Genomic DNA, 27,093 nt, shown 5'->3' with positions numbered 1-27,093 from the left:
GAATGGGATGTGTGTGTTCCCAGAGGAGGAGCTGGTGCTGGGAGCAGGGAATGGGGTGTGTTCCCTGTGCCAGGGCAGGGAAGGTGTTGGTTCCAAGCCCTGGGTTCCCCTCAGGTTGGCGTGGTTCCCCTCGGGTTCCCGCGCTCCCACAGGACTGTGCTGGCACAGGAGCCCCAGGAATGTTGTGTGACCTTCCCACGTCCTGGCACGGCAGGACAGCAGCTCCTTCTGCCTCTCCTTCTCCTTCGTCTCCCTCTCAATTCTTTTCCATCTCTATCTCTCTCTCTCTCTCTCCTTTTCCCCTCTCTTTCTCCTCCTCCTCCCCTTCCTTTTCCTCCCCATCTTTGTCCACTCTCCTTTCTCCCTCCTTTTCCTTTCCTTCTTCTCTTCACTTTCCTCCCCCTCCTTTTCCCTCCTCTCTTTCTCCCTCTTCTCCTTTCCCATCTCCTTTTCCCCTTCTCCTCCTTCTTTTCCTTCTCCCTCTTCTTTCCCCACTCCTTCTCCCTTTCCTTTTTCCTCTCCCTCACCTCCTTCTGCCTCTCCTTTTCCCCCTTATTCTTTTCCCCTCTCTTTTCCTCCTTGTTTCCCCCTCCTTTTCTCTCTCCTGCTTCCCCCGTGTCCTTTTCCCCTCTCCCTCCTTCCCTCTCCATTCCCTGTGGGACGCGAGGCCTCTCCCTCAGCCGCTCTCGGTCCTCCTGCCCGCCAGGGGGCGCTGCGGGGCGGCGGCCCTGCCCTGCCCGGGGGCGCCGGCGAGCCCAAGATGGCGGCGCTGGGGCTGCTGCTGCAGGCGGCGGGGCCGCTCCGCCTGTGCCGCCCGGCCCGCGGGCCCTGCGCGGCCCCCCGCGCGCTCTGCTCCGCGCCCAACGGCCCCGCCGCGCCCCGCCGCGACGAGGAGGACGAGGAGGAGCCGGACGCGGCGCAGGGTGAGCAGCGGCGGCACCGGCCGGCGCTCGCGCCCCGCGCGGCCCTCACGCAGCGGAAGGGAGGGGCGAGCCCGGGCCCGCGGCTGGGCGGGGGGAGCCGCCACATCCCTCCCTCCCTCCCTCCTTCCCTCCCTCCCTCCTTCCCCCATCCCTCCCTTCCCTGCCTTCCCGCCGCTCCGCCGGCGCCGGGATGCGCGGCCAGGGCGAGGAGCCGCCGAGCTGCGCAGGTACCGCGGGCTCTCCGGGAGGGCTCGGGGGGCGCCTTTGTGGCCGCCCCGGGAGCCCTTTGTTGGGTTTCCCCGGTGATTCCCCTCAAGGTCGCCGAGCCGGGGCCTGGGCGAACCTCCGGCCGCCTCCCAGCGCTGACGCGGGAGGAAAATCCCGCACGGAGGTTGGGTGGGAAGGGGGATGGATCGAGGAGCGCTCGGCCGGCGCCGTTGGGGCCGTTCCGCGCCTCCCGCCGGGATCCCGCCGGGATCCACCTGCGCAGCCTGGACACACGGACCGCCCGGGAACAGCGCGGCCCTGGCACCGCCGCGTCCCGACATCCCGCCGGCGGGGATGGCTCTGGGCAGCGCTCGGGAGGCTGTTCCCGTCGGGATGTCGGCGGGGCGCAGGTTGGGAAGGGGGAATCCCGTGGCTCAGAATCGCTGCTGTTTTGAGAAGATCGCTCAAAGATGTGTTTTGGTGTCGCGTTTTGAAGCGCTTTTTGTTGGATTATGGGAGCGTGGAGAACACCTGGAGTTTAGAAAGATGCGAGTGGTTTTGTGCCAGAGGTTGAGCCGCGACATTTTCCCTTTGTAAGTCGCTGGTTTGGTTTCAGTTTTCTTTCACACTGTGCAACCTCCTGCTTTGGAAATTTGGGTCATTATTACATAAAACTTTTTCCTTTTCTCTGCCCCTCGTCCTGCTGTGTTTGGTGCTTCTTTCCCACCCTCCAGCACTTTTTTTTTTTTTTTTAATTGTTATTATTATTTGCTCTCAGTAGTTTCTGGATTCTTTGGGTTCCATTTGCCTTTCAGAAGCTGCTGAGCTTTATCTTGGAGTTCAGAGTCAGATGGGCTTTTAATTGTTGCATTCAAGCTGTTCAACAGAGCAAATTAACTCCCTGCTAGAGCAAATGCAAACCACCCCAAATTATTGTTTAATGAGCTGGTTCAGGTGTTGCCTGAGAAAAGGAATAAGCCAGGATTTGTTTTTTCTTTCCTCTTTTGTACTTCATTCCTCAGCACCTCTTTCTAAGGTGTGTTTTCAGAGAGTCCTCAAGTACTTTTATTTTTGGTCTTTGGTTCACCCTTCCAGTTTGTGTGGTGGGTTGACCACGGAAGGCTCTTTTGGTGGGAGTGTGGTGATATTGGACTTGTTTCCGATTGGATTTATTGGATGAGCAGCTAAACTCCCTCGGGGTCTCCTGAGCCTGCCCTACCTGCACAGCTGCTGCTTGAACGTGTACAGATTATAAATGTTATTTTGCAGACCTATTTCTGAGGTCAGTTCTGAGCCCTCAGCCCAGGAGCTGCTTTGTTATGAGCCTTGGATACAAATATGGAAAAATCAACCGTGAACCCAGGCCAGGCTGAAGAAGCCAGCGTTAGATCCGTGTTAACATCTGAGGCTTCGCTCTTTTGGCTCGGGCAGTGGGATTTTGGGAGGCTGACGTGATCCTGAGCCCTGGTTTGCTGCAGGGATCTTCCTCTGAGCTAATGGAAGTTGCTGTCCCGTGGTGGCACAGCAGGGTTGGGGCTGGACTGGGGCTCTGGATCCCTTCCCAGGCCGGGCTGCTCCTGCCGTGTCCCACTGTCTCCAGGGGCAGGTTGGCCACTGCTCCTCCTCCTCAGCTCATCCCACTTGCCTTTGGAGAAGCCTGGACAGCTTTCCCAGTTTTTAAGTTCTTGTTCAGGCAGGAGTTTCCTGTGGGTTTTTGTTCTGCGTGTGTTGGAAGGAGCTGAGGTCGGGATCGCTGGTGATGGTTTGAAACCCCCAAATCCCCAAAAAGCAGTGCTTTGGTGTGCTCCAAAGCGAGCCAGGTGGAACCTTCTCTGCCGCCAGCAGGACATGTCTGGGCTAATTCCTGATGAAATGGATATTATGGAGCCACAGGGCTTTCTTCTTCTTCCCTGGGGATTTTTGATGTGTTACAAACACCCTTCGCTGACTTGGATTCATTACTTGAATTTATTGTGTCTCAGGGAGTTTTGTCTTTAATAGTTTGTCCTTGCTGCTCATTTGTTGCTTCTCCTGGGAAGAGAGAAACTAAATGGAGCTAATGCTCCTCTGTCCTCCTTGAGCAAGACTTGGGGCTGGTTTATTTGTGCTCTTGTACCTGAGTGTCTTCACTCCTCAGATTTATTGGGGTTTGTAGGAGGGTTGGCTGCTCCAGCTGGATGGTTTGGTGGGTTTGGGGCCTGGGTTTTGGTGGTTTTGGTGTTGCTTGCAATTATCCTGGACTTTCACAATCAAATTAAGCAAAGCACTCACTGGCTTTGAGGAACTTTAATTAGTTAATTGGCTTCTTTGATAGCCCCACCCTGACTTGTCTCTCTCCAAGGCAGGGTTTTAATATTCCTGCCTGATCTCAGAGCTGTGGTTTGGGCATCATATGTGGAGCTGGGCATGAGAATCAGCTCAGTTTTGGGAGCATTGGGCTCCACTCCCTGTGCTCCCACTCACAGCATTCCCACCCAAACACCCATTCCCAGCTGTGACAGCTCCTCGCAGGGAGGTGCCAAGAAATCCAATTTGGCAGGGAAGGCAACACTGCAAATCCAGGTCTGCAGTTTGGGGCTGTTTCTTTAAAAGCTGCAAGTGAGGGATGGCTTCCTGCAGGATAAGATCCTTGAGCTCTGGAATTGGGGACGTGAGGGGGATCCATCAGCCCTTGGTACGTCAGATGGTGCTGCTGAATGTGCCATTGTCAGCCGGGAAGAAAACATTGTGCCTCCTTGGGAATTCTGAGCCTGAACCACCAGCCAGAGCTGGGCTTTGCTAGTCAGAGGTCCTATTTTGTGCTCTAGAACAGATTAAATATTTAGCCTTCACTGAGGAGTCACCTCAGAGTGTGAGAAATTGGCTCTGTCATAGATAGTTGCATTTGGGGGAGGGCATTAAAAAAACGTACTTCTTGTACTTCTTTATCCCAAAATTGCTCAGGTTATTGTTTTTGAAAGAGGAAACAACTGGAGGCCAAATAATCCAGGCTGGTTCTGGAAGTTTGCATTTTTGCTTTTGTTTTTTATGAAGCGAATTTAATGGTGCATTTTGGAGTTGTGTTACTGCCCCTGTGTCCCACCAACGTGGAATGGGATAGAACTGCAGAGTGCCAAAGTCTTGGACACTCTGCCAGTTTTCCTGACCAGGCCAAGTGTGACTGTGGTGGAACTTGCCTGAGTGGGTAGAAACAGCACATTTGCTCTATAGTTACAGGACATTGGCTCATGGTTCTTTGTGGGGCTGAGACCACTTCCCTGCTCTCTTGGCCAATATATAGAAGGTAATTCATGAGCAAGTCGTGGTGATAAATCACAGTAATTCCTGCAATGCCCCTGGAGTTGTTCAAAGCTTCTGAAAGTGTTTCTCTGAGACCTGGGTGGTTGTTCTGTGATTTGCAGGAAGAAGTTTCAAAGCTGGGTGTCCCCAGTAATTATTTTGTGCTGAACTCTGGGTCACCTGCCGGGTTTTTGCTGGAGAGGGTGATGGGATCAGCAGTGTGGCTTTTCCCTCTCCATTAGCCAAGCATCCACAGGATGTCCCGTGTCAGACCTGCAGAGCCTCTCTCTTAAATACTTTCCTTCAACATCCCTGGAAGTGTCCAAGGCCAGGTTGGACGGGGCTTGGAGCAACCTGGGCTGGTGGAAGGTGTCCCTGCCCATGGCAGGTCCAGCACAAACCATTCCATGATTCCCTCATCTGGAGTTACTGTTTGTCTTCATTACAGCAGCTCTGGAATCAGAGTTTCCAGCAGAACACGGTGGCACATCTTGGTGATGCTCCAGTGAGTGTGACTGTTGGCTCGATTCTCCTTGGGTTTGGTGGCTCAGTCAGCAATTCCAGTTGCTGGTGATACCAGTGAGCTTGTGGCTTCTGATTCATTGCAGAAAGTTCCCCTGAATTCCTGCAGAGGATTTAGAAGCCTCTTAGAGGGAGTGCTCACACCCAGGGGGGTCTGCAGGGTGGGTCTTGACAGCCTGGGGAGAGCGAGCATGGGATGAGGAGATCCCGTCCCTCTCCCTGTTCCCTTGTGCTGGATTTGGGTACCTGGAGGGCTGTGGTGGCTGATTTACTCCTGAGCCCAGCAAATTCCATGTGTTCCATTTTTCTGCCTTGGCTTTCTGTTGGATTAGGGCTGTGGATCATCTCCCTGCTTGTCTGGGTTAGTGGGAGTGTTGGAGCCTGGGAGAAGGGGCTTATTTCCCATTACTGCCACTGACTGGATCTGCTGTACCTTGTGAGCCCCTTGGTTTAACCCATGGATGGGGGGCTGTGCAAACACCAAAACTGTTTGGAGTAGTTATTGCTCAGCTGGATTTTGATATTGAGGGTTGGCAAACAGAGCTGCTTTTGCCTCTGTGGTGGGGAAATGGCACCAAATCCCTGCCGGTGACAGAGGCTGGACGTGAGCCAGGAGTGCCCAGGTGGGCAAGAGGCCGATGGCACCTGGTTTGTACCGACCATGGTGTGACACAGGGCAGTGCCTGTCCCTGTGCTGGCACCTCCCATCCTGGGGGCACTTCTGGGTCCCTCAGGACAAGACACGGAGGGGCTGGAGCGTGTGCAGGGAAGGGAAGGGAGCTGGGAAGGGGCTGGAGCAGCAGGAGCAGCTGAGGGAGCTGGGGGGGCTCAGCCTGGAGAAAAGGAGGCTCAGGGGGGACCTTCTGGCTCTGCAGTCCCTGCCAGGAGGGGGGAGCCGGGGGGGGGGTCGGGCTCTGCTCCCAGGGAACAGGGACAGGAGGAGAGGGAACGGCCTCAGGCTGTGCCAGGGGAGGGGCAGGTGGGACATCAGCAGGAATTTCTCCCTGGAAAGGGTGGTCAGGCCTTGGCAGGGGCTGCCCAGGGGGGTTTGGAGTGCCCACCCCTGAGGTGTCCCAGGCAGGCCTGGCCGTGGCACTCAGTGCTCTGGGCTGGGGACAAGGTGGGGACTCTGTGACCTTGGAGGGTTTTTCCAACCTGGATGATTCCATGATCTTGCTGATGCCTGGAGTTGCAGTGGGTGAGCCAGTGAACACTCCTCACCTCCCTGTCCGTAACCCCGAGACAGGGATGCTCCCAGAGCTGCACGGAGCAGGTGTTGGAACTTGTCTTTGGGCAGGACTGCACAGGAATTGTAAAACATTTAGTTCCTCTTATTTTTTTTTTCCAGATTCCAGAGACTTATTAAAGGAATTTCCACAGCCTAAAAACTTGCTCAACAGTGTGATTGGACGAGCCCTGGGCATTTCCCATGCAAGGGACAAGCTGGTCTACATCCACACCAATGGGCCAAGGAAAAAGGTAATCCCGTGGGGCTGGAGATGTGAGTGGGAAGGGAGCCAAAAACCTCTAATCCTGAGAGGAACTTTCCTGGAGAAAATCAGAGAAGTGTTTCAAATCCCACGTAAAAGTTGCATGGTAGTCTTTTAAACAAGAAGTATTCTCACTTCTTCCCCTTTCTCTTAATTTTACATGCTTTAACAGGTGTATAAATGCAGGTGGTATCCCTTTTTTTGTGTTTGGAAGGAAGGATGTTTTTCTTTTGGGTAACTTGCTGTATCTGGCTTTTCCCAGCAGAAAGACATGTAGTCTGTGCTTCAAGGTGCCCCACTACCTTAGAAAATTAAAATTTAAATGCTGTATTTTGGGCCTCAGTAGGCCTAGATTTGATTGTAGATTCCAGCGGAACAAATGCCAAAGCCTGCAATGTCCAACTGCAACCAGAGAAGAAGAATTTGTTTGTGATGGAGGGAGGCTTCTCATACTACTTAAGGGCAAAACCAAATACAGACTCTTTTTCTATTTTTTTATGAAAGGAAGCCGAGGAATTGCAAGCAAACAGTTTTGCAGGTGGTTTGAGCTCTCCCTGGGCTGCGAGAGGCCCAGATGAGCAGGACACACCTCCCGTGTGCTCCGTGGGCAAGGCTCTGCCTCCTGCTGTCACAGCACAGCTCATTCCAGAGCTGAGAGCCCTTTCCAGCTCCACTTTAACTGGAACGTACATTCCAGGAAAAGACTCCCTTCTGACGGATTAACATTTTCCAATAACATTCTGGCTAAAATTTCCCAGACGGTTTTTGTTGCCACATCCTTTTTAAGCATCCCTGAATTTTAGGGATACGTTAGTAATGGTTACTTCAGAGTCCTTCATGATGTGTGTTTGTTTTTCTTGCTTTTCCACTGCAGTTTCCTAACTTAAGTTTTGGAATACCACAGCCAATGCCTCATCCTTCAGTGCTGGAATACCACAGCCAATGCCTCATAGTTTTAGTTTGTGTAATCAGTTCACAATTGTTGCTGGCACTTCAGTAGATTAATGTTGAGGATACCTTCAGATTAAAACAAAAAACTGAACCAGGAGCTCATGGAGAAAATAAGGGTTGGATCACAAAAAACACCCAGAACCAACCAACCAAAAACCAACTCAGAAAGTGCGTGGGACAAGGACAGGTGGGACAACCTGGAGAGCTCCTGGTTGGAAGTGAACCAGGGGTTTTTATGAGCACCAAGTGACTTGGCCTTCAGGAGACACCTTTTTTCCGGGCTCTTCCACGCAGAGCCCCGAGGCAAAATCTGTAGGAATTTCCTCCAGAGAGCTGAGGTTCTGCTGGCAGGTGGGCAGCCAGCCAGTGCAGGCTGCTGGAAAGGCAGGAGCCTTTGCTCCAGCCTCGGAGGTGGGGTTTTCCCAGGGGATCTAAATGCCACCTTTCATCTGTGCTGCAGAAACCGGAGAGAATTCCTTAAGCATTTCCCTCCAGGAGCCTTCCAGTGTCTGCAGGGCCAGGAGCAGATGATTTGGAGCAACGTTTTGAAGATGGCAGGGTTCAGCTTTCAGCATTCCTTGCTCTGCAGGTTTTTAGCTCCCATTTAGAGGATGCTTCCCTTCAGGGGGAGTTGTAGGGGGGCTGTGGGTCTCCCAGTGCTTGTGTTGGGCTGGAGCTGGATCCTCCTGTGCCCAGAGGAGCTGTCTGGGGAGCTGAGGCAACCTGCTGCTGGTTGCATTGCAGTGAGGAAGCAGTTATGGAGGTTTCCATGCTGGAATCCTGTTGGAGAGGGCACGTTGCTCTGGGGCACGCTCTGGTGTGCTGCAGTGAGCACAGGAACAGTCCCTGGAGTGGAATTGCTCCTGGGATGAGCTCCTGGCATTTATTCCTCGGAGCTGACACGCTGTGACGCTGCAGCCTGACTCAGCCCTGCACTCCTGTGGGACTGTGGCACCTCTGTGCCCTGCTCAGGCTTCTCCTTCAGTGCTCCTGGGATGGAGCTTCCCACGAAGGCACCACAGCTTTCCTTGCCTGGAGTTGAGAGATGGCTGGAGAGGGTGTGCTCCCGGGGCAGGGGAGAGCTGGGGCTGCGCTGGCTCACTCGGCTGGGCGTCTCTGCTTTTCAGAAAGTCACTCTGCACATCAAGTGGCCCAAGAACGTGGAGGTGGAGGGCTATGGGACCAAGAAGATCGATGCGGAGCGGCAGGCGGCCGCTGCGGCCTGTCAGCTCTTCAAGGTGAGCTGGGGGTGATCCCTGGGGGTGCAGGCCTGGCCTTTGGGGATGGGAGTTCTTTTATCTCTCTTTACCTGTTCACTCAGCTGGCCTGTTAGTCAGGGGTGGAGAGTGAAGTGTTGAGTCTGAGTCCATTTGAGCTTAAAATCCCACTTGCTTCAGCCAGGCACGAACTCACTAAGTCCTTGGAGTCCTGCTCTTTGTTCCTTGTGTCCTGGACCCTAATCAGCTCCTTAGCCAGCATCTACAGCAAGTAGAGCTTCCCTCAGGTGTGTTTGCTGTTGCTGTTCACTAGGTCTCATCTCTGCCAGCCCACCTGGGTGTGTCTGCAGTTGTAGGACCTTCAGATCCTCCCATTCCCTCTTGATCCAAGCCACACTGTGGCAATTACATCTTGTGCTTTACTGTTACTTTCAAGTTAGGCTGGGGGTGGTTTCAAAGCTTGAGGATGCTGAATAGGCCTGAGTTTGTAAAATCCCAGTAAATCCTGACCCACCCTAAGGAGCTGTGTGGGGCTCAGAGCCGTGCCTTGGGAAGGGAGGGCAGGGAACGGGTCCCCTTTGGCAAGAAATAGTGGCAGGGGGAAGTTGGAAGTCCCTGAAAGTCCCTTCTCTTCCTCGGTTTCTGGTGGGGAGTGCAGGAATCACCGTGTGTCTCTCCCACAGGGCTGGGGGTTGCTGGGCCCCCGGAACGAGCTCTTTGACGCTGCCAAGTACCGGCTCCTGGCGGACCAGCTGGGCTGCCCCGACGAGCGCTGGTGCTCCGAGGGCAAGTGGCGCTCCAAGTCCGGGCCCTCCCTGGCGGACCTGTCCACCTGCTGGCGCCGCATGGAGCCCGACGACTCCATCCAGCCCATGGAGCAGGGCAGGATGCCTAAAGCCATGAGGAGGGAGGAGCTGGAGGAAGGGGAGCTGGAGGAAGGAGAGCTGGAGGAGGGGGAGCTGGAGGAGGAAGCGATCGATGTCTCGGATTACCTGCCCATGGCGCACCAGGATGCCCGGACCCCAGGCAGGGACGCAAGGTGGGTCTGTGCCGGGAGCTGCTCATCCAGGGCGCGGGGAGCGAGGGTTTTCCCTGTAGCTGATCCACCCCTGCAGCTGGTGGGGCCTGTAGGTGGGCCAGAGCAGCAGTGGGCAGCCTGGTCTTGTAGCTGGCTGCCATCCAGGGAATGCACAGGCTTCTTCCTTGGAGCTCTCCCTTTGGAGACACTGCCAGGCTTGTTACCTGCCTTACTCTTCTGGGCCTAAAGAGATTTCTATTCCTGGAATCAATCTGTGTGCACTTAGACTGAGACCTATGATCACCCTGAGGGCAACATTAAATCTCCTTTTCATCGTCATAGTTGCTTGTTTGACTTCATGTTTTATGAGCACAAATCTTGGGTTTTTAATAGGCAACAGGAGCAAGATGTGTAAGGACACAGTGGTGGTGGTTATTTCTCGGGATGCTCTTTGGATTGGGAGTTATTTATTTATTTATTTATTTATGAGGACTGTTACAATCTGTCGATGCTGCCTGGTTTGTAGCCTCAGTGTGAAGGTTTGATTTGGAGTGGGTGGCTTTGCTGGGCTGGGGGGTTGTTCTGTGACTGACAGATTTTAGCAGCAAGGCACAGCTTGACTGTGCCATGACCAGAATTACCTGTGCTTTAACCACCTAGTTTGAGAGCTCAGTAGCCACTGGAGTGACGTGGGTGTGAGCACACGGGGGCATTTGTACATCACCTGTTCCCATCTCCCCTGCAGCCGAGGAGGGAGTTCCATTGAAATGACCGACGACAACACTGCCATCCGTGCCCTGACGCAGTTCCCACTGCCCAAAAACCTCCTGGCCCAGGTGATTCAGATTGCAACCTCTTCCTCCACAGTCAAGGTAAGCTGCTGTCTGACCTCTGCCAGGGACAGAGCTCAGAAGCTCCCTCTGGAATCACTGGATGCTTTGTTTGGGTGGCAGAACTGGGCAGAGGAAGCAAGGTAGAACTAGGCCTAGAAAAGTCAGTCTGAAGAGCAAGGAAAAGACTTTGTGGTGAGAACTGAGAGAATGTCTTAACAGAACCGTGCAGAATGTTGTTCCTTGAGGCCAGGGCAGTGGAGGAGCTGCTGTCTGAACGAAGGAGGTCATTTCCTAAGGTTTTATTTCCCTCTGTGTCTCCAGCAAGCCCAAGTTTGTGTTCCTGAGAGCGATGTGTAATTTCTGTGCTGATGGAATCTTTCCAGTATTCAGGGATCCTCCTCCTCCCCCGTGTCACTCACCTCCTGCCCAGAGCTCGTGTGTTTAGCAAACAGGAGCTGTTTTCCACCTCAGAGGCTTTGGGGATGTTCCCCACACATCAGGAATGTTCCCCACACATCAGGAATGTTCCCCACACAGCTGCCTGCCCTCACTCCTGCTTAGCCTGTGCCTTGGGAGCTGGGGGGAATTCAGGGCAGTAAACTTGTAGTGCTCTGTTAAATCTAACAAAAACCCAAACAAACCCCAACAAAAAACCCCTGCGGTGAAGGATCTAGAGGGACCATACGAGGAGTGACTGAGGGCACTTGGCATCTTCAGCTGGAGCAGAGGAGACAGAGGAGACTCATCAGGGTCTGCAGCTTCTACCGAGGGGCAGCTCCAATCTCTGCTCTGGGGGGACCAGGGACAGGACCCAGGGAACAGCTGGACCTGTGTCAGGGCAGGCTCAGGGTGGATCTCAGGGAAAGGTCCTTCCCCCAGAGAGGGTGGTTGGCACTGCCCAGGCTCCCCAGGGCAGTGGGCACAGCCCCAAGGCTGCCAGAGCTGCAGGAGGGTTTGGACAATGCTCTGTGAACGGGGGAGAGTGTTGGGGTGTCTGCATGGCCAGGGGTGGGACTGGGTGATGGCTGGGGTCCCTCGCAGCCCAGGGTGCCCCATGGGGTGTGTGGTGTCTGTTGCTGCAGGAGTACATGCAGTTCCGCACGGTGGGCACCAAGACCAAGATCTGCAAGCTGAGCCTGCGCTGGCCCTGCCCCATGACCTTCGCTGCCAAGGGCCGGCGCAAGGTGGAGGCAGAAAACAAAGCGGCAGCTCTGGCCTGTCAGAAGCTGAAGGTGAGTGAGTGCACCTGGCTCTGCATCCCTGGGTGCGTCTGTGGATACAGGCTCCTTCCACCTGGCTCTGCATCCCTGGATGTGTCTGTGGATACAGGCTCCTTCCACCTGGCTCTGCATCCCTGGGTGTGTCTGTGGATACAGGCTCCTTCCACCTGGCTCACTGTATTTGATGGGGTGATGCCTGAAGCTTTCTGACCTTTGACTTAATGCTTAATGAACTAATTCTTAGTAAACATATGATTCCAAACCCTGGGATTCACAACATGCCAGAACAGTAGCAAGGGAGTCAAACCTTGGGATTCACAACATGCCAGAACCATAGCAAGGGAGTTAACAAGAGGGTTTTGTCAGGTGCAGTTGTGGCTGCTGTTCCTTCTAGGGGTCTGTTTGAGACCTTCATATGAATGTTGTGTTGGGGGCACATAGTTGGCTCTGGTGTATCTTTTTCTCCAGAGCTGAGGTGGGATCCTGTCTTGTTTCTTGCTCTGGCAAGAAAACCAGGAAGGGATGGAGTTGGGCTGGCAAGGAGTTGGCCTGTGGGATCCATGTGCTCTGTGTCCCAGCACTTGGTGTGAGCAGTCTCGTGGCTCACAGTGTTGTTTGCCTGTTCCTTGCAGAGCCTTGGCTTGGTGGACAAGAACAACAACCCCCTGAGCCACGCCATGTACAACATGACCTCCCTGCGGGAGCTGGGGGAGAACCAGAGGAAGCCCTGCCACATCAAAGTCCCCGAGGCCACCCTGCGCAAGATCGAGAACTACCTGAACCACGTGAGCACCTTTGCCTGGTCCCATCTGCCTGCAGGAATTGCATGTCTTTGAAAGCTTCACGGCAAAACGCTGGGGGAATTCGGGGCTTGATTGTACCACAGAACCTGATCAGTCTCTGCTGCCCCTCTGGGGAAGGGAGACCCTTTCTGGGCAGTGGGCCTTCCCTTTGTGCCTCCGAGGCTGAATCCAAAAATTCTGGTTGATTAAAGTTCAGCAGCTTTTAATCTCGTGAACATCTGGGCCAAGGCTTTGATTTGTGTTCTAGACAATTCCTGACCTGTTGTTGCTCCTTTTAGTTCTTCCTGTGGGATGTGGGACTTCCGTTTTTTCTTTTGCCAAGTCAGAATATTTCTGGCTCAGGCAAACGCTTGTGTTTTACGTAAGTTGTGTGTCTGGGCTTCCCGAGGGAGAGAAGGGTGGTGGTGTAACTTGATAGTTTGCAAAAGTTGTCTTGGAGGGGCTGTCACATTGGAGAGCTGGTTAGTGCCTGTCAGCTGAGGCATCAGCACTAACACCCCTCCTAAAATAGGGAGCACGGCGAGGAAAGCACAGGGAGCTGCCCAGGTTGAGTCCCACCTTAAATATCCTTAGTTCAGAACATCAGTGACTGAGTTACCGAAAATCTGAGGAGAACTTGGCGGAGCTTTGTGGTCGTGGCAGAGCTTCACAGTCATGGCAAAGCCAGGCTGGCTGAGCCTGTTCCGGGAACTTGTTTCGTTCCATCCATCCCAGGGCCAGTTCTAACCTTTCTGTCCTTGCCCACTTCCCCCATCTCTCCCAGTATCCCGTGGACATCAGGGAGTCCCGGCCCCGGATTGCCGATGACATGATGAACCTGACCAAGGAATCGGGTGCGATAAGCGACGCCATCACGGGGAAGACCTACATCCCCATGCTGGAGGCAGAGGAAGTGCGCCTTAGCCAGAACCTGCTGGCCCTCTGGAAAAGGAGAGGAGCCTCCTGGCAGGAGAGCCACCCGCTGCCAGTAGACCCCCACAAGGACACCATCCTGTCAGCCATCGAGCAGAACCCCGTGGTGGTGATAGCAGGAGACACCGGCTGTGGGAAGACCACGCGGATCCCGCAGCTGCTGCTGGAACACTACATCCTGGAGGGCCGCGGGGCCCGCTGCAACGTGGTGATCACCCAGCCCCGCAGGATCAGCGCCATCTCCGTGGCCCAGCGCGTGGCGCAGGAGCTGGGGCCCAACATGAGGAAGAACGTGGGCTACCAGGTGCGGCTGGAGAGCAAACCCCCCGCCCGGGGAGGGGCCCTGCTCTTCTGCACCGTGGGCATCCTGCTCAGGAAGCTGCAGGGCAACCCCAGCCTGGAGGGCGTCAGCCACGTCGTGGTGGACGAGGTGCACGAGCGAGACGTCAACACCGACTTCCTGCTCATCCTGCTCAAAGGCATCCAGAAGCTGAACCCTGACCTGCGCCTGGTCCTCATGAGCGCCACGGGGGACAACCAGCGCTTCTCCCACTACTTTGGGGACTGCCCTGTGGTCAAGGTGCCGGGCTTCATGTACCCAGTGAAGGAATACTACCTGGAGGAGATCCTGGCCAAGCTGGGCCGGCACCGACACCGGCACTATGAGATCAAGGTGGGTGTGCAGGTGTTGCCCTGGGACGGGGCACTGACTTCAAGGTGTCAGGGGAGAGTTTGGACCTGGAACTGGTCCCATGTCCTTCTGGTTCCTGGGCACTGTCTGCTCAGCCTAATTCCATGCCAGCCCTCCTGAGGTGAAGTCAGCTTAGTGGGGTCCCAGAGTACTTTGATTAAATGACAGGTAAAGATGACTGCAGTTTGGGGCCAAGTTACTTTTGTCCCCCTTTAGTGTGAAGTTTGATGTGTGAGTAGGCTGAGAGCTCGTTGTTGTGTGTATAGACACTGACACACACTGGAAGGTTTGCACACTCTCTGCAAGCCTGTCCAAGACTGGGATGGTTGTGCCTTCCAGCAGTGTTACCTCAGTGCTCACATCCTGCATGGCTGAATTCCCTGGTTGCTGCTTTTTGCAACTAGTCCAAGCATTCCCTTGGAAAATGCCCTCCAGACATGCAGGGGTACCCACTGTGCTGTGGATAATCTTACACCAGTGGTGGGTCACGGAGTCACTGAGCTTGGCTGGGATCTCCAGACAGTTTCTGGTCCAACCTGCTGGTCTGGAAGCTGTCAGTCCATTTCTCCAGCCATGAGGGATCCCTCCCTGTGGCTGAGCAACTGTCTGGATTATCAGCCATTTGTCCCAGCGAACTGGCTTAGGGTATCCCGTTGCCTTCAGGACGTTCTTCCTGATTCTGATGTGACTGGGACTGTAGCTGAATTTTATCAGCTTCTCTGATAGCCTGTCCCAAATCATCAGGAGATACAAAAGCTGCTGCTTGGTGTCTGGTGGCTTTGGAGTCCCAGGTGCACGTGGCATAGTTTTGTCCCCAGAAATCTCATGTGAATTCTGTTACTTGTGAGGTGCTTCCAGCAGAGATGCACAAATTTCAGCTTCCAAATCCGGAGATTGGGCAGGGACTGTGTATTCTCACTGCACAGCAGAGGGAACTGGCAGCAGTTGTGACCAGAGCAGGTCCCAGATGGAGCCAAGACCAGGCTCCCGAGGTTCCTGGCTCCAAGTCCTGGGCAGGCTGTCCAAACCCAGGCATTTGCAGACTCCAGGAGATGCTCTGGAGGCTGTGCCTGTGTGCTCTGTGCTAGACTTAGCTCACTCACCCACGTGTCCTGTTCCATCCAGCAATCCGACGATGAGTGTGTGCTGGATCTCGACCTGATCACCGACCTCGTGCTCCAGATCGATGCGCACGGAGAGCCAGGTGGGTTCTGCCTTTCCCATGGCTCTCTTCTCCTGCTGGGGGAGAGAAAAGTGAGCCCTGCAGAGCCCAGAGACCACACCATGCTGAGCCTCTCGTGCAAGGCCTTGAATTCCTGCTGGCCCTTGAATTCCTGTTCTCGAACAGTGTGGCATGAGGGAATTCCAAGTCTTTGGCTAAGAACATCTGAGTCCTCTGTCCTGGCAGCTGTTCCTGGGGGCAAAGGGCAGGCCTTGTCTGTGCTGCAGCATTTGCAGCCTTGAGCTGCACAATTATCTTTGTGTAGTGGAGCCCCATCCCTGTTAAATATCTTTGCCTGGAAGGTGATGATTTTGGGAAGAAGGCAGCACTCTCAGATGGCTTGTAAGAGCTTTGTTTCAAAGCTCCTAGTTATCCTCTCTGAAACTCCAGGCAACCTGATTGCTTTCTGCCTTGAAAGCCTGTGTCTCCAGCTGGGGAAGGGTGCTTGGATTGTGTTCCTAACTGGTGGTGTGTTCCAGGTGGGATCCTCTGCTTCCTCCCTGGCTGGCAGGAGATCAAAGGGGTGCAGCAGCGGCTGCTGGAGATGCTGGGCTCGCAGAACAGCCGGTACCTCGTCCTGCCAGGTGAGAGGGCAGGGCCAACCCCTTCTTCCCAGGATTCAGGAGAATCTGGGACAGTTGACTCCCTGAGCCCCTCCAGCTTTGCACTCTGGTACAGAGCTGGTGTGCTTTGAAGTACCTGTGGTGTAAGTTGTGGTGAGCATGAGTAACTCCTGCGAGCAGAGCCTGAGTAACTCCTCCTTTGTGATCAAAGAAAGTGGCTTCCTGTTTGCCTCCAGCAATTGGGAACTAGGCCAGGGGGAAACAGCTCAGTTCTGCATTGCTGCAGCTGCCTACTGAGCCTGCACAGAAAAGATCCTCAGGACCTGTTTCGTTGGATGCAAAAGGACGGTGGAGCTCAGCTTTGATTAGTGAATTTAACACTGCTTATCCCAGGGGGAAGTTTATAACAAAGGGCAGCTTTGCTGTGCGAGGCTGTGAAGGGTTTGGGCACTTTTTTGTTTGTTTTTTAGCAGCCCCCCCCTCCCCTCCCCCCATTCAGTGCCGAGCAAGGCCGGGCAGGAGCAGAGGTCTGAGCAGCTGAGCTGTTCCTGCATGCAGGTGTTCCTGCATGGAGACCCCCTGTTCTGCTGCTCCCCCGTCACTGCTGGCAGCTCCTCTGCCTCCTCACGTCTGACAGGCCGGGCTGTGCCACAGCACAGCCCTTGCTGAGCACCATTTCTGACCCAGAGCACCCAAATGTTCTGCCCTGCGGGACTGGTGGGGAGGGAGGGTGCAGAGCTGGACTGTGGGAGGGAGTGGGGCTGGAGGGACATTCCAGAGGTGCCACCAGGCTCTGGGACGGGAGGTGAGCAGAGCTCCTGCTGCTGAGCCAGAGGCTGAAGCAGCTGAAGCGAGGCCTTCCCAAATGATGTGTGGGAGATCTTCCCTGGGGTGTGGCTGACAGGAAGCTGCTGACAGTGAACATGAGAGATGCCCCTGTTTCTGTCCCGTGTTTCTGGAAGCAGGCAGGGATGGTACAAGAGGAATCTCTGCCCACCAGCTCAGCCGGGCAAGACTGACTCTGGTTTGATTTCCCAGTGCACTCCAACATCCCCATGATGGACCAGCAGAACATCTTCCAGAGGCCTCCTCCTGGCGTCCGGAAGATTGTCCTGGCCACCAACATCGCGGAGACCTCCATCACCATCAACGACATCGTGCACGTGGTGGACAGTGGCACGCACAAGGAGGAGCGCTACGACCTCAAGACCAAGGTACTGCTGCTTTCTTGCCCCTGGGGGCATTGGGCACACCCTGGAGCTCAGGGATGTTTTCAGAGGAGTGCTGGAGGTGTCGTTAATGGGATGATGGAGCTGCTTCCCCTTTGGCCCCTGGGGCGTGGGCACCGTGTCCCTTTTTGGGGACAGTGTTTGACTCATCACCATTGTTTGCCTTGTCCAAGCTCTGTGCCAGGCTCCCCACAGGCAAAATTCTGGTGTCCTCAAAGAAATTCAAGGCAAATCCTATTCCCTTCCCAGCTCTGTGATACCATGTAACGTCTGTAGCTTTTCTGTTTGCCTTTTTCCATGATTTCATCAAAAACCTCTCGCTGGCCCGTGCAGGGCAGCCCTGACCTGTTGGTCCTGCTCAAGTTTGCGGCTCTCGTGACCCCAATCCCTTGGTTTGTTCCTCAACTTCCAGAGGGGCTTCACTGCCCTCGGTCCCTGTTCCTGGCAGCGCTGAGCCCTGTGAAGGCTTTTGTCTGTCCACCTTCCTAACGAGGTGAAGACAACCGTGTTGCTGTTGCCATTGGGAGAAGGAATTCTGGCTACATCCCGCTGCCCTTGTTCTAGAGCATCATCTGCCAGGGCCAGGTGGCCGTTCACACCCTGGACCAGTCCTGGTTTAAACCCATCCCGTTGATATTTGCCCAGTTTTATCCCAGTTCAGAATGCAGAGCCTGAGGCAGGGCTGGCGCTGGGGACCCCAGGGAGCCCTGGGATGGGCACCAGGGACACGTGTCCAGCAGGTGGCATCTGGGTCCCATCCATGCCCTGATGGAGACCAGCGCTGCAGGAGGCAGGAGAGTGGGAAAGGCTTCCCTGGCCCTTTGGGATCATTGATTGGTCTGGAGTCTGTGTGTGGATGGGAAAATGCAAAGAGAGGGACTTGGGGCGAGGAGTGGCAGAACACGGGGAGTCGCTTCATGCTGGCAGAGGGCAGGGTTAGGTGGGACATTGGGAAGAAATTGTTCCCTGTGAGGGTGGGCAGGCCCTGGCACAGGGTGGCTGCCCCATCCCAGGGAGTGTCCAAAGTTGGGTGGGTCTTGGGATACCTGGGCTAGTGGAAGGTGTCCCTGTGCAGGGCAGGAGCGGGATTGGATGGGCTTTAAGGTTCCTTCCAAGCCAGATGAGCAGACCAGAGCCCTGGGAGCATCACGCCTGTCCTGCCCGCAGGTGTCCTGCCTGGAGACGGTGTGGGTGTCCAAGTCGAACGTGGTGCAGCGGCGGGGCCGCGCCGGCCGCTGCCAGTCGGGCTTTGCCTACCACCTGTTCCCTCGCAGCCGCCTGGACAAGATGCCAACTTACCAGGTGCCAGAGATCCTGCGCACCCCCCTGGAGAACCTGGTGGTGCAGGCCAAGATCCACATGCCGGAGAAGACGGTGAGCACAGCGCCGGCTGCGGGGCTGCCCGGCGGGAGCCTGGAGCTCCAGGGGCAGCAGTGGGGAAAAGCCAGCAGGCTGATGACTTGGGAGCTTGCTTTCCTAAACACGGGGCTGTCTGGGGGTGTTAACACCAGGAAATGGGAAGATCCCTTAGATGACAGAGTGTGTCTGCAAGACTGGAGGAGCGGAGAGGGCTGAGCTCACATCCCTGGAGGCGAAGAACGAGGGAACAGTGTCGCAGTCTGGGGCCCTGGGGCAGGACAGAGGGCTCTCCCACATGCCTGTGTGGGAAACCTGCCCATTTTTTCCCTTTTCCTTCCCCCCTCCTGTGTTGCAGGCAGTTGAATTTCTCTCCAAGGCTCTGGACAGCCCTGACATCAAAGCTGTGGATGAAGCCGTGATCTTGCTGCAGGAGATCGGTGAGATAATGCTGTGTCCTGGAAACATATTTGCTGTCTAAACATGGGAAGTGGGAGCTGGCACAGGATCCTGTGGGACAGACTCTGCAGGATTGTCCCTGGAGGGGGATGGCAGTTGATAGGGACTTCCCAAATCACACGCCTTTGTGCTGTTTTATTTCCCACACTGCTCTGCTCAAAAAGTGGGGAGAACTTTCCAAGGTTTAAAAAAAAAAAAGGGGAGGAGGTGACAGGGAAAGAAGGGGAGTGGTGATCTGGAATTCAGAGCTGGGGTGACAGGGAAAGAAGGGGAGTGGTGATCTGGAATTCAGAGCTGGGGTGACAGGGAAAGAAGGGGAGTGGTGATCTGGAATTCAGAGCTGGGCCTTGTTGACTGCCATGTGTCTGTGAGAGCCATTTCTTCAGCCTCAGCTCAGTTAGACCGGGGGGGTTCTGGGTGCTGATTGCAGGCCCCTGTCCCTGTGCCTCTTCTGGAGGTCACCCAGATCCCCCCAGCCGTGTGGGTGGGTTCTCCTGGCAGCTCCCAGGGGCTGATGTCTGTTCCCACACCGGGGCTCTTCTGTAGGAGTGCTGGACCAGCGGGAGGCCCTCACCACCCTGGGCAAGCGGCTGGCCCAGATCTCCACGGACCCTCGGCTGGCCAAGGCCATTGTCCTGGCCTCCATCTACCGCTGCCTGCACCCCCTGCTCGTCATCGTGTCCTGCCTCACGCGGGACCCCTTCAGCAGCAGCCTGCAGAACCGCGCCGAGGTGGACAAGGTGAGGGGCCCTCCGGGGCGGGGGGGGCAGGGGGAAGGGGCTGCCCTGGCTCACGGGGGTCCCACGGGTGTCCCTGTCCCAGGCCAAGGCCGTGCTGAGCCGGGAGAGCGGCAGTGACCACCTGGCCTTCGTGAGGGCCGTGGCCGGCTGGGAGGAGGTGCTGAGGCGCAGGGACAGCCGTGCCAGGGACAACTACCTGCAGGACTACTACCTGTACGGGCCCAGCCTGCGCTTCATCAACGGTGAGTCCCCGGCCCCCAGAAAGGCACCGCGAGGGATGGGGGGCAGAAACGGGCTGGGCTGGGCAGGGCCTGGCTTTGGCACAGGGTGGAGCTCCTGCCCGCCCTGCTGAGGTTAATCACGCTGTGGGATAAAGGGAGAATCTCATCCCTGGGCTGTCTCCCCCCTCCAGGCCTTGTCAAGCAGTTCTCTGAGAACCTCTACGAAGCCTTCCTGGTGTCGTCCCCGTCTGATTGTACCATGCCATCATCCGTGTGTAACCAGTACAGTGAGGAGGAGGAACTGGTCAAGGGAGTCCTCATGGCTGGGCTCTACCCCAACCTCATCCAGGTACTGGCTCTGCCATCACCCTCCTGGGCTTGCTGGTCACAGTGGGTGGCATAGGGGAACGTTGAGGTGCCAGAGATGCCTGTGCTCTCTTGGGAGTGTGTGTCCAGGGCAGGCTTCCTGCCCTGTGCTCCTGCTGCTCCTAGGGCCATCCCTGCTCGTGAGGAGTGGCCATCCTGGCCTGCTCAGGTCCACACTTGGGTTCTTCTTACTTGGTCTGGGAGCTGTGAAGGTGGCTCCTCCTCCTGCCTGCTGCCCCAGGTGGCATCTTCCTCCTCCTGTTTGCTGCCCCTTGCCCAGGGTTGGGTGACTGCCCAGTCTGGTCACCCCGTGAGTGAGCTCCATGAACCCAGCAGAGCTTCTGGGAGCAGAGGAACATCCTCACCCCTCCCCACACGTAGGAGATGCGGTTGTGGGTGGGCAGGGCATGCTGGTTGTGCAGGCCTTTGAGATTCTCCTCCCACTGCAGGTGAGACAAGGCAAGGTGACCCGCCAGGGGAAGTTCAAGCCCAACAGCTACGCGTACCGGACAAAGGCGGGCACCGTCCTGCTGCACAAGTCAACCATCAACAGGTGGGTGCAGGGCCCCACAGCGCACAGCCGGCTGCGCTGACAGCCCCGTGGCAGTGCCAGCCCCGCAGCCTGGCCCTGGCTGATGGGGCTGTCCCGTGCAGGGAGGCGTCCAAGCTGTACAGCCGCTGGCTCACCTACTTCATGGCCGTCAAGTCCAACGGCGGCGTGTTCGTGCGGGACTCGTCCCAGGTGCACCCGCTGGCCGTGCTGCTCATGACCGACACCGACATCCACGTCCGAGGTGAGTGCTGCCAGGGGCACCCCAGCCCTGCTGGGCCCCCGGCCCTGCCGCCCCTGCTCTCCAGGCTCGTGCTTTGGGACAGGTGTTGCTGTGGTGGGGCCGTGGAGGGATGGTTTGTGAGCTGTTCCTGGCTGTAGCTCTGCAGGGAGATAAGGAAGGCAGCCCCCAGCAGGCTGAGCCTGGAGGCCTGTGTGCCTGGATCATCCTGGGGGAAGGGGAGGCTGAGCGGGCATGATCCCCCTTGTCTCTGGGGGTCTGTCCCTTCAGCCCATGGGGGTTTGGCAGTGCTGCAGTTGGTCTAGAGCCCTCAAGCTCAGACGGGCTGTGCTGCCAGTCGCCTCCTGCGGGAAACTGGGAGGATCCCAGTGTGTGGTCAGAGTGCTGCCTGGCTTTGGTGGGAGCTGTTGGCCTGGCTGACTCCCTGTTGGTCTAAAACAAGTGTAGCAGCAGTGGAGGGGCTGGAGCAACCAGCACGGGTGAGCCCCTTGCCCACCTCACCTGCGCTCTCTCCCCAAGATGACGGCTGGAGAGCCACGGTGTCCCTGACGGACAGCGACCTCCTGGTGCTGGAGGGGGACTCCTACACCATCCGCCTGCTGCGCGACTTCCGCGTGTCCCTGTCCAAGATGGTGGAGACGTGCCTGTGCTACGAGATGGCCGCCATCCCCGGGGACCTGCACCACCAGCACAGCCAACTGCTCGACATCCTGGTGGATCTGCTCAAGGGCCCTCCCGGCAGCTTCGGCTCGTAGGCGGAGCCGGAGGCTCCTGTGGGGACTTGTAATTTGTATAAAGATGTTCACAAATGTTTATTTAAATAAAGTTCTATTTATCCCTTGTGAAGTCATCTCTCTCCATCCTAGAAGATTAATGTTGTCTGAATCTCCTGCTGTCGGCTCCGTGCATGGTCACCGCGTGGGAAGAGCAGCGGGAATGGACTGGGAGTGCCGACGGACCCGAGCTGCGTGGACACCCACCCGCCTCCTCCGTGCCCAGCGCCGTCCCTGACTGATGGGAATGAGGACACGGCTCCCGGGGCCGTCCCGTGCCCCCTCCCCACGGGGCCGGGCTGGAGCCGCTCCGCTGCCAGAGCTCCTCCGGGCTCACCACGAGGACGGATCCGTGCCAGGCCGAGCCTGGATCCGGCAGCTCCGGCGCAGGGATCGCCGTCTCTCCACTCTCCACGCGCCCCGGAGGGGAGGAAGCCCCGAAGGCGCCGGATGGAGGTGACATTCCATGGGGATCTCCGAGCCTGCCAGCGGGGCCCTGCCAGCCCTGGGTCGTGGCGTCACGAGTGTGAGATGTGGCTCGTCCTTCCCAACCTGCCTGTACTTCTCGTCCTCTTGCGTTGTTACTATGATTTTTTTTTAACTTTCCCGCTCTCCCTCCGTCGAGGGGGCCGCTCCCTGTCACTTGTGCACACAGGACGTGATTGTAGCTGCCGGGCTGCCCGCGGGACGCCGGGAGCGCAGGCACAGACCTTTGTTTTCTACGAACAGGGACCATATTTCCGTGGAAGGAGGATCGCGACAGGCACAGCACTCAACGAGAAGTCTGGAGTTTAATCTCAGCTTTGCCTTGGACTCTCTGTCCGTAAGACAGGGACCTACCTCACAGGGCTGTTGTGAGGCTTCGCTGGTGTTTGTACCGGGAGGGACTCGGGGCGCGAGGGCTGTGCCCCCGGCGCTGGAGGGGCCCGCGGGCCTGGGGTCATTCCTTTTTATTCCCATTTCTTATGCTCTTTGTATCTGCAGCAGAGGTGGTGGGCTCTGAGGGCCCCGAGGGCCCAGCCGGGCGCTGCTCCGGGCAGGGGGAGCGAGGCCGTTCCTGCCCCTGGAACAACGGCAGAGCAGCCCTGGGGCCCCCCTTTGGTTCTCCCAGTTCTCTGATTTAATTTACTGCTCATGGGCTTTAAGGCACTGTGCCCTGTGCCAGCACAAGGGGCCCTCGGAGTCCTGCAGCCTGGGGTCACTCAAAACTTCTCATCTTCATTTCACTTGCTTGAGGTTGTCACTATTATTTGACCAGTGTTTGTTTCTTTTGGCCTGTATAATGGGCAGTATGGTTTTCCCTTCCAGCAGGTTTAAAAAAAAGAAAAAAAGGCAAAAAAAAAAAAAAAAAAAAGACTAAGCTATTGTCTAAATGGTTCCGAACTAGTGTGATATTGGGATACTTCCGTGGCTGTTATGTGATACTGGATCTTTTTACAACATAGATTAAAGACAATAAAAAGGGATAGAGTAGGAACTGCCTCTGTCCTCTTCATTCTTTTTTGCTGTTTATTTTTTTTTACTGCAAAGTCTGGAATTTTGTGCCTTTTCTTTGGCCGCCTCTCTCGTGGGAGAGGTGCAGAGTGGGGTGTGAGATGGGTGGGGAGGGCATCTGGCACTGTGGGACCCCCTGTGACGGGCTGAGGGGTCGCTGTGGGGTCACAGACACCCCAGCAGCTGCAGGACACAGGAACCCTGCAGTGCCAGAGCGTGTCCTGGGCTGGTACGGCCGGGCAAACCGGCCCAGTGTGCCCCAGTGCTCAGGAACAGTCGGTGTCCAGAACTGGGCTCTGGTCCCAGGGCAGGGCTCGAGGAGGGGCAGAGGAGCTGCTGCTGCTCAGGGCCCCCGACCTCGGGTCCAGATGCTTTGTAGGGTCCCAGGTTGTGTCTGTCCCGTGTGTGAATCTGAGCCAGGGTGCAAAACCTTCCCTTTATTTGTAAGAGTGGGCCGGGGGCACCTTCTGTGAGGGGTGGTGGCCCCTCGGGGTTCCCCTCTGGTCACCGGTGTGTGCAGGGCCTGGCACGGGCCACTCCGAGGAGCCAGGAGGGACGGGCTGCAGGGACCCCCCAGGCCGTGACACTGCCACGGGCACCAAGGGCTCTCCCTGGTCCCAGGGGGTGCCCACAGGACCCTCCTCCCCTCTGATCCCAGGCCTGAGGAGCAAAGCCGTGGATGGGGATTTTCCCATGGCTGAAGGAATCGGATCCAACCGAATTCCTTCCCCCCCCCCCCCCCCCCTTCTTTATGGCTTCCCGTGCCCGCAGCACCTCAGGTGCCCCTGACTGTGCCACCACGCCCCGCCCGGCCTTCCCACCCCCACAGACTCAGGCCCAAGCTGAGGAGGAACATCTAGAAGCTTTATTTCAACCCTTTACAATAGTAAGAATCACAACATCAAGTCAGGAAATGTTGCTAAGGAGACGACGGTCTTACAGCCCCTCGGGGAGGGTGAGACACAGAGGCAGAACCAAACGGGTGGGTCCCCCCGGGCAGGGGGGCTCTGCCCCAGCCCACCCCCCAGAGCTGTTGTCTCACACCGAGCACTGCCCTCCCCCTGCCAGGGACAGCCGTGTCTGCCCCCTCGGGCACCCCCTGCAGAACAATCCTATGACACAAATAATAGTAACACGTCACAATGAGAACACGCCACACGCTGCTCACGCCTCACGACAGCCCGGTGAGGTAAAGAGTGTCACCCCCACCCGTGCAGGTGGGGAGCTGAGGCAGAGAGGTTTAGCGGGGGGAGCCCCGAGCCGGGACCACCCTCCCGGCGCTGCGCCCCGAGCTCGGCTCTGCTCACACCGTCCCGTGTCCGACACCCGCGGCCGCTCCCCCTCGCTCCTGACTCGGTGTTCCTACGGGACGGGGCAATGGAAGCTGCGGGTGATGCCAAAGGTGGGACGAGCACAGCGGGTGCGCGATGGAGCCTCGTGTCTGATCCCGCCCCGGACAGCGGCTGGCGGCCGGCGAGACCCGCGGGAGGGAGGGCGAAACGCTCACTCGGCCGGAGTTCAGCGGGGAGGAGGAAGGAGAGCCCGAGCATTCCCACTGCTGCCTCCCGGAGCCGTTTCCCGCATCCCCCCCGCGGGATCCCGGGGCCAGGAGGGCTTTGGGGGGACCTTTGTCCCGAGCCTGGAGGCCGCCGGGCCCCCCCAGCTCCTGCCTTTGGCGGGGGCAGCACCGACGGCCGCGAGCGGCTCCGGGGGGCTCGGCCCTCCCCTCGGGGACGCCCCGTCCCCCCGAGGGTGTCACCGCCACCAAGCTCCGAGAAAACTAGAAATTCTGCCTAAACGACACGAACACGGGGGGGGTCCCAGAGCCCCCTCACACCGACACTACGCGGGGACGACACCGGGGGTCAGCGTACAAAACTACATTCAGTTTGCGGTCAGGACCCGGCCCACGGCAGCCACGGCCTGGGGCGGCAGCGGAGCCGCTCCCGCGGCCTCAAGCCCACAAACTTGTTACTCGAATGTACTCGTTTGACAGTATAAAAAGCCCGAAGTAACTGTATATGCCACTGATATGCAGGGAGACGCCGGGCTCCGGCAGCGGAGCAGCGGGAAAGGGGGGAGGCTCCTGCCTGGAGGGACCCCAGCCGGGATGGAGCTCCCGCCCGGCCCTGCTCCCTCCCCATCCCTTCAGCAGCTCAGACACCTCCAAACCGCCACTCGCCCTCATCCTGAGCTCCGGGAAGGGCTTGGCTGAGCCTCTGGCCCGGCCTGAGCCCAGCTCAGCCACCCCTGCAGAGCCAGGACCCCCCAGCGCCAGCTCAGGACAGGAACACGTACATTCAACTCGCATCTAATTCAGACCACAACTCCTATTTTTCCCCAAATGTGCTGCCCTCCAGCCCTCGGTGGAGCCGCCGGCCCCTTCCCCACCCAGCAGCGTCCCTGCAGGTCTCGGCACCACCCAGCTCACCCCACCTCTCCAGAGAGGAAAAGCCATTTCCAGCACACACGGCTCCTTCCCAGCAATATGTACAGCCGCTTCCTCAAGAGAAAATACAAAAAAAAGAAATCCATATTAAACCCGAAGCTGTCCTAGAAACACCACAGCAAACTAATGTATCCGGATTTAGTTCGTCAGCTAAACACAGGCACAACAAGTGTTAGAGAAGTGGCACAGAAGCACAGGCCGGTGGGGGCAGCTGGGCCGGGGGCTGTGTCGGGCAGGGACAGGCCTGGATGCCAAACCCTCATCCAGGGCTGCCCAGCAGTCGGGAAATGGGATAAAAGCAGTGCAGGGGAGAGGCGATGTCGCTGTCCCTTTGCAGGGGGCGGGGGCTCGTTTGCTGTTTGTTTTTTTTTGCAATCTCAGAAGATAAAGTGCAATGTTGCCACTTGCCTTCCTCCTGCAGCACCTGAACCGCGGCCGGGCCCCGGCTGCCTCCCTCTCCACCCGGGAATCTCATCCCGGGGCACCCAGGGAGCCTCCTCCCGGGGTGCCCCGGGCACAGCAGCGAGAGGGACGCGACATCTCAGCCTCCACCTCCTCTTTGGTTACCCACGAGCATCTCCGGCCGCTGCCCATCGGCACAAACCCCGGTGCCAGCTCGGTGAGCCTGGAGGTGGCTCCGGCCCCTTCCCAGGGAAACCGGGATCCAGGCAGGGAATGCCGGCTCCAGGCTCACCGTGCAGGCTCAGGACACTCCCAGCAGCCCCTGGCAGCCCTGGCCCGGAGCACACGGGCGTTATTGCTTGGGAAATACAGCCCCTGCCCCGTCCTGCCCAGGGGCTCAGCCTGCCCCTCTCCTCTCCTCTCCTCAGTCCCTCTCCTCCAAACTTCCCCTGGATTCAAGTGTCGGAAAAAAAAAAGGAACCAAACCAAAGCCCAGACTGACAAGCTGAAGCTGGTGTTGAGAATTTAGCAGTAAGAGAAAGAAGGAAGCGCCAGCGGGAGGGCAGTGATATATACCGGGGTGGGGCCACAGGGGACGGGCAGCACCGGCCCCAGCTCCAGCCTCTCCTGCCGGAGCCAGGGCTGGGATTAGTGCTGGGAACACACACGGACAACACGAGGGCAGGGAGCGATGGACCGCTCCCCGTTTGGGATTAGAGGGATGTGGCACAGAGGGAGCAGAGAGATGGGGAGGAGAAGGAGGAGGAGAAGAAAGAGGAGGAAGAAGAGGAGAAGAAAGAGGAGGAAGAGGAGGAGGAGGAGGAGGAGGAAGGGAAGGAAGCACTGGGAGGGCTCCAGGGTATATATAACCGCCCCTTTCAGGTGCAAATCTGCATTGTTTCAATTTGTATTCAGAGGAAAAAGCACTTATGAAACTACCAGACGACTTTGATGCAAACTAG

The 27,093-nt window shown here is 57.1% G+C and overlaps 1 protein-coding gene across 1 annotated transcript; it reads left to right on the top strand.

Moving 5' to 3' along the window:
• Positions 1–964: 964 nt before the first annotated feature.
• On the top strand, positions 965–23,263 carry DHX30 (DExH-box helicase 30). Its single transcript, XM_027905966.1, has 19 exons — positions 965–1,150; positions 6,280–6,410; positions 8,500–8,610; positions 9,273–9,628; positions 10,353–10,479; positions 11,523–11,672; positions 12,293–12,445; positions 13,227–14,048; positions 15,192–15,270; positions 15,768–15,872; positions 16,890–17,065; positions 18,248–18,454; positions 18,795–18,876; positions 19,442–19,635; positions 19,718–19,877; positions 20,048–20,205; positions 20,672–20,775; positions 20,877–21,016; positions 21,533–23,263. Exons 1-19 carry the CDS (start codon positions 1,114–1,116, stop codon positions 21,766–21,768), a joined length of 3,528 nt encoding a protein of 1,175 aa, XP_027761767.1. The 5' UTR covers positions 965–1,113; the 3' UTR covers positions 21,769–23,263.
• The last annotated feature ends 3,830 nt before the right edge of the window (positions 23,264–27,093 follow it).

The sequence above is a fragment of the Empidonax traillii genome, unplaced genomic scaffold (assembly GCF_003031625.1).
Source record: "Empidonax traillii isolate 1590-97213 ecotype Southwest subspecies unplaced genomic scaffold, ASM303162v1 scaffold1224:size237778, whole genome shotgun sequence".
NCBI lineage: Eukaryota > Metazoa > Chordata > Aves > Passeriformes > Tyrannidae > Empidonax > Empidonax traillii.
Note: the sequence above shows the minus strand (reverse complement) of the source record. Positions and strands in the feature narration are given on the sequence as shown.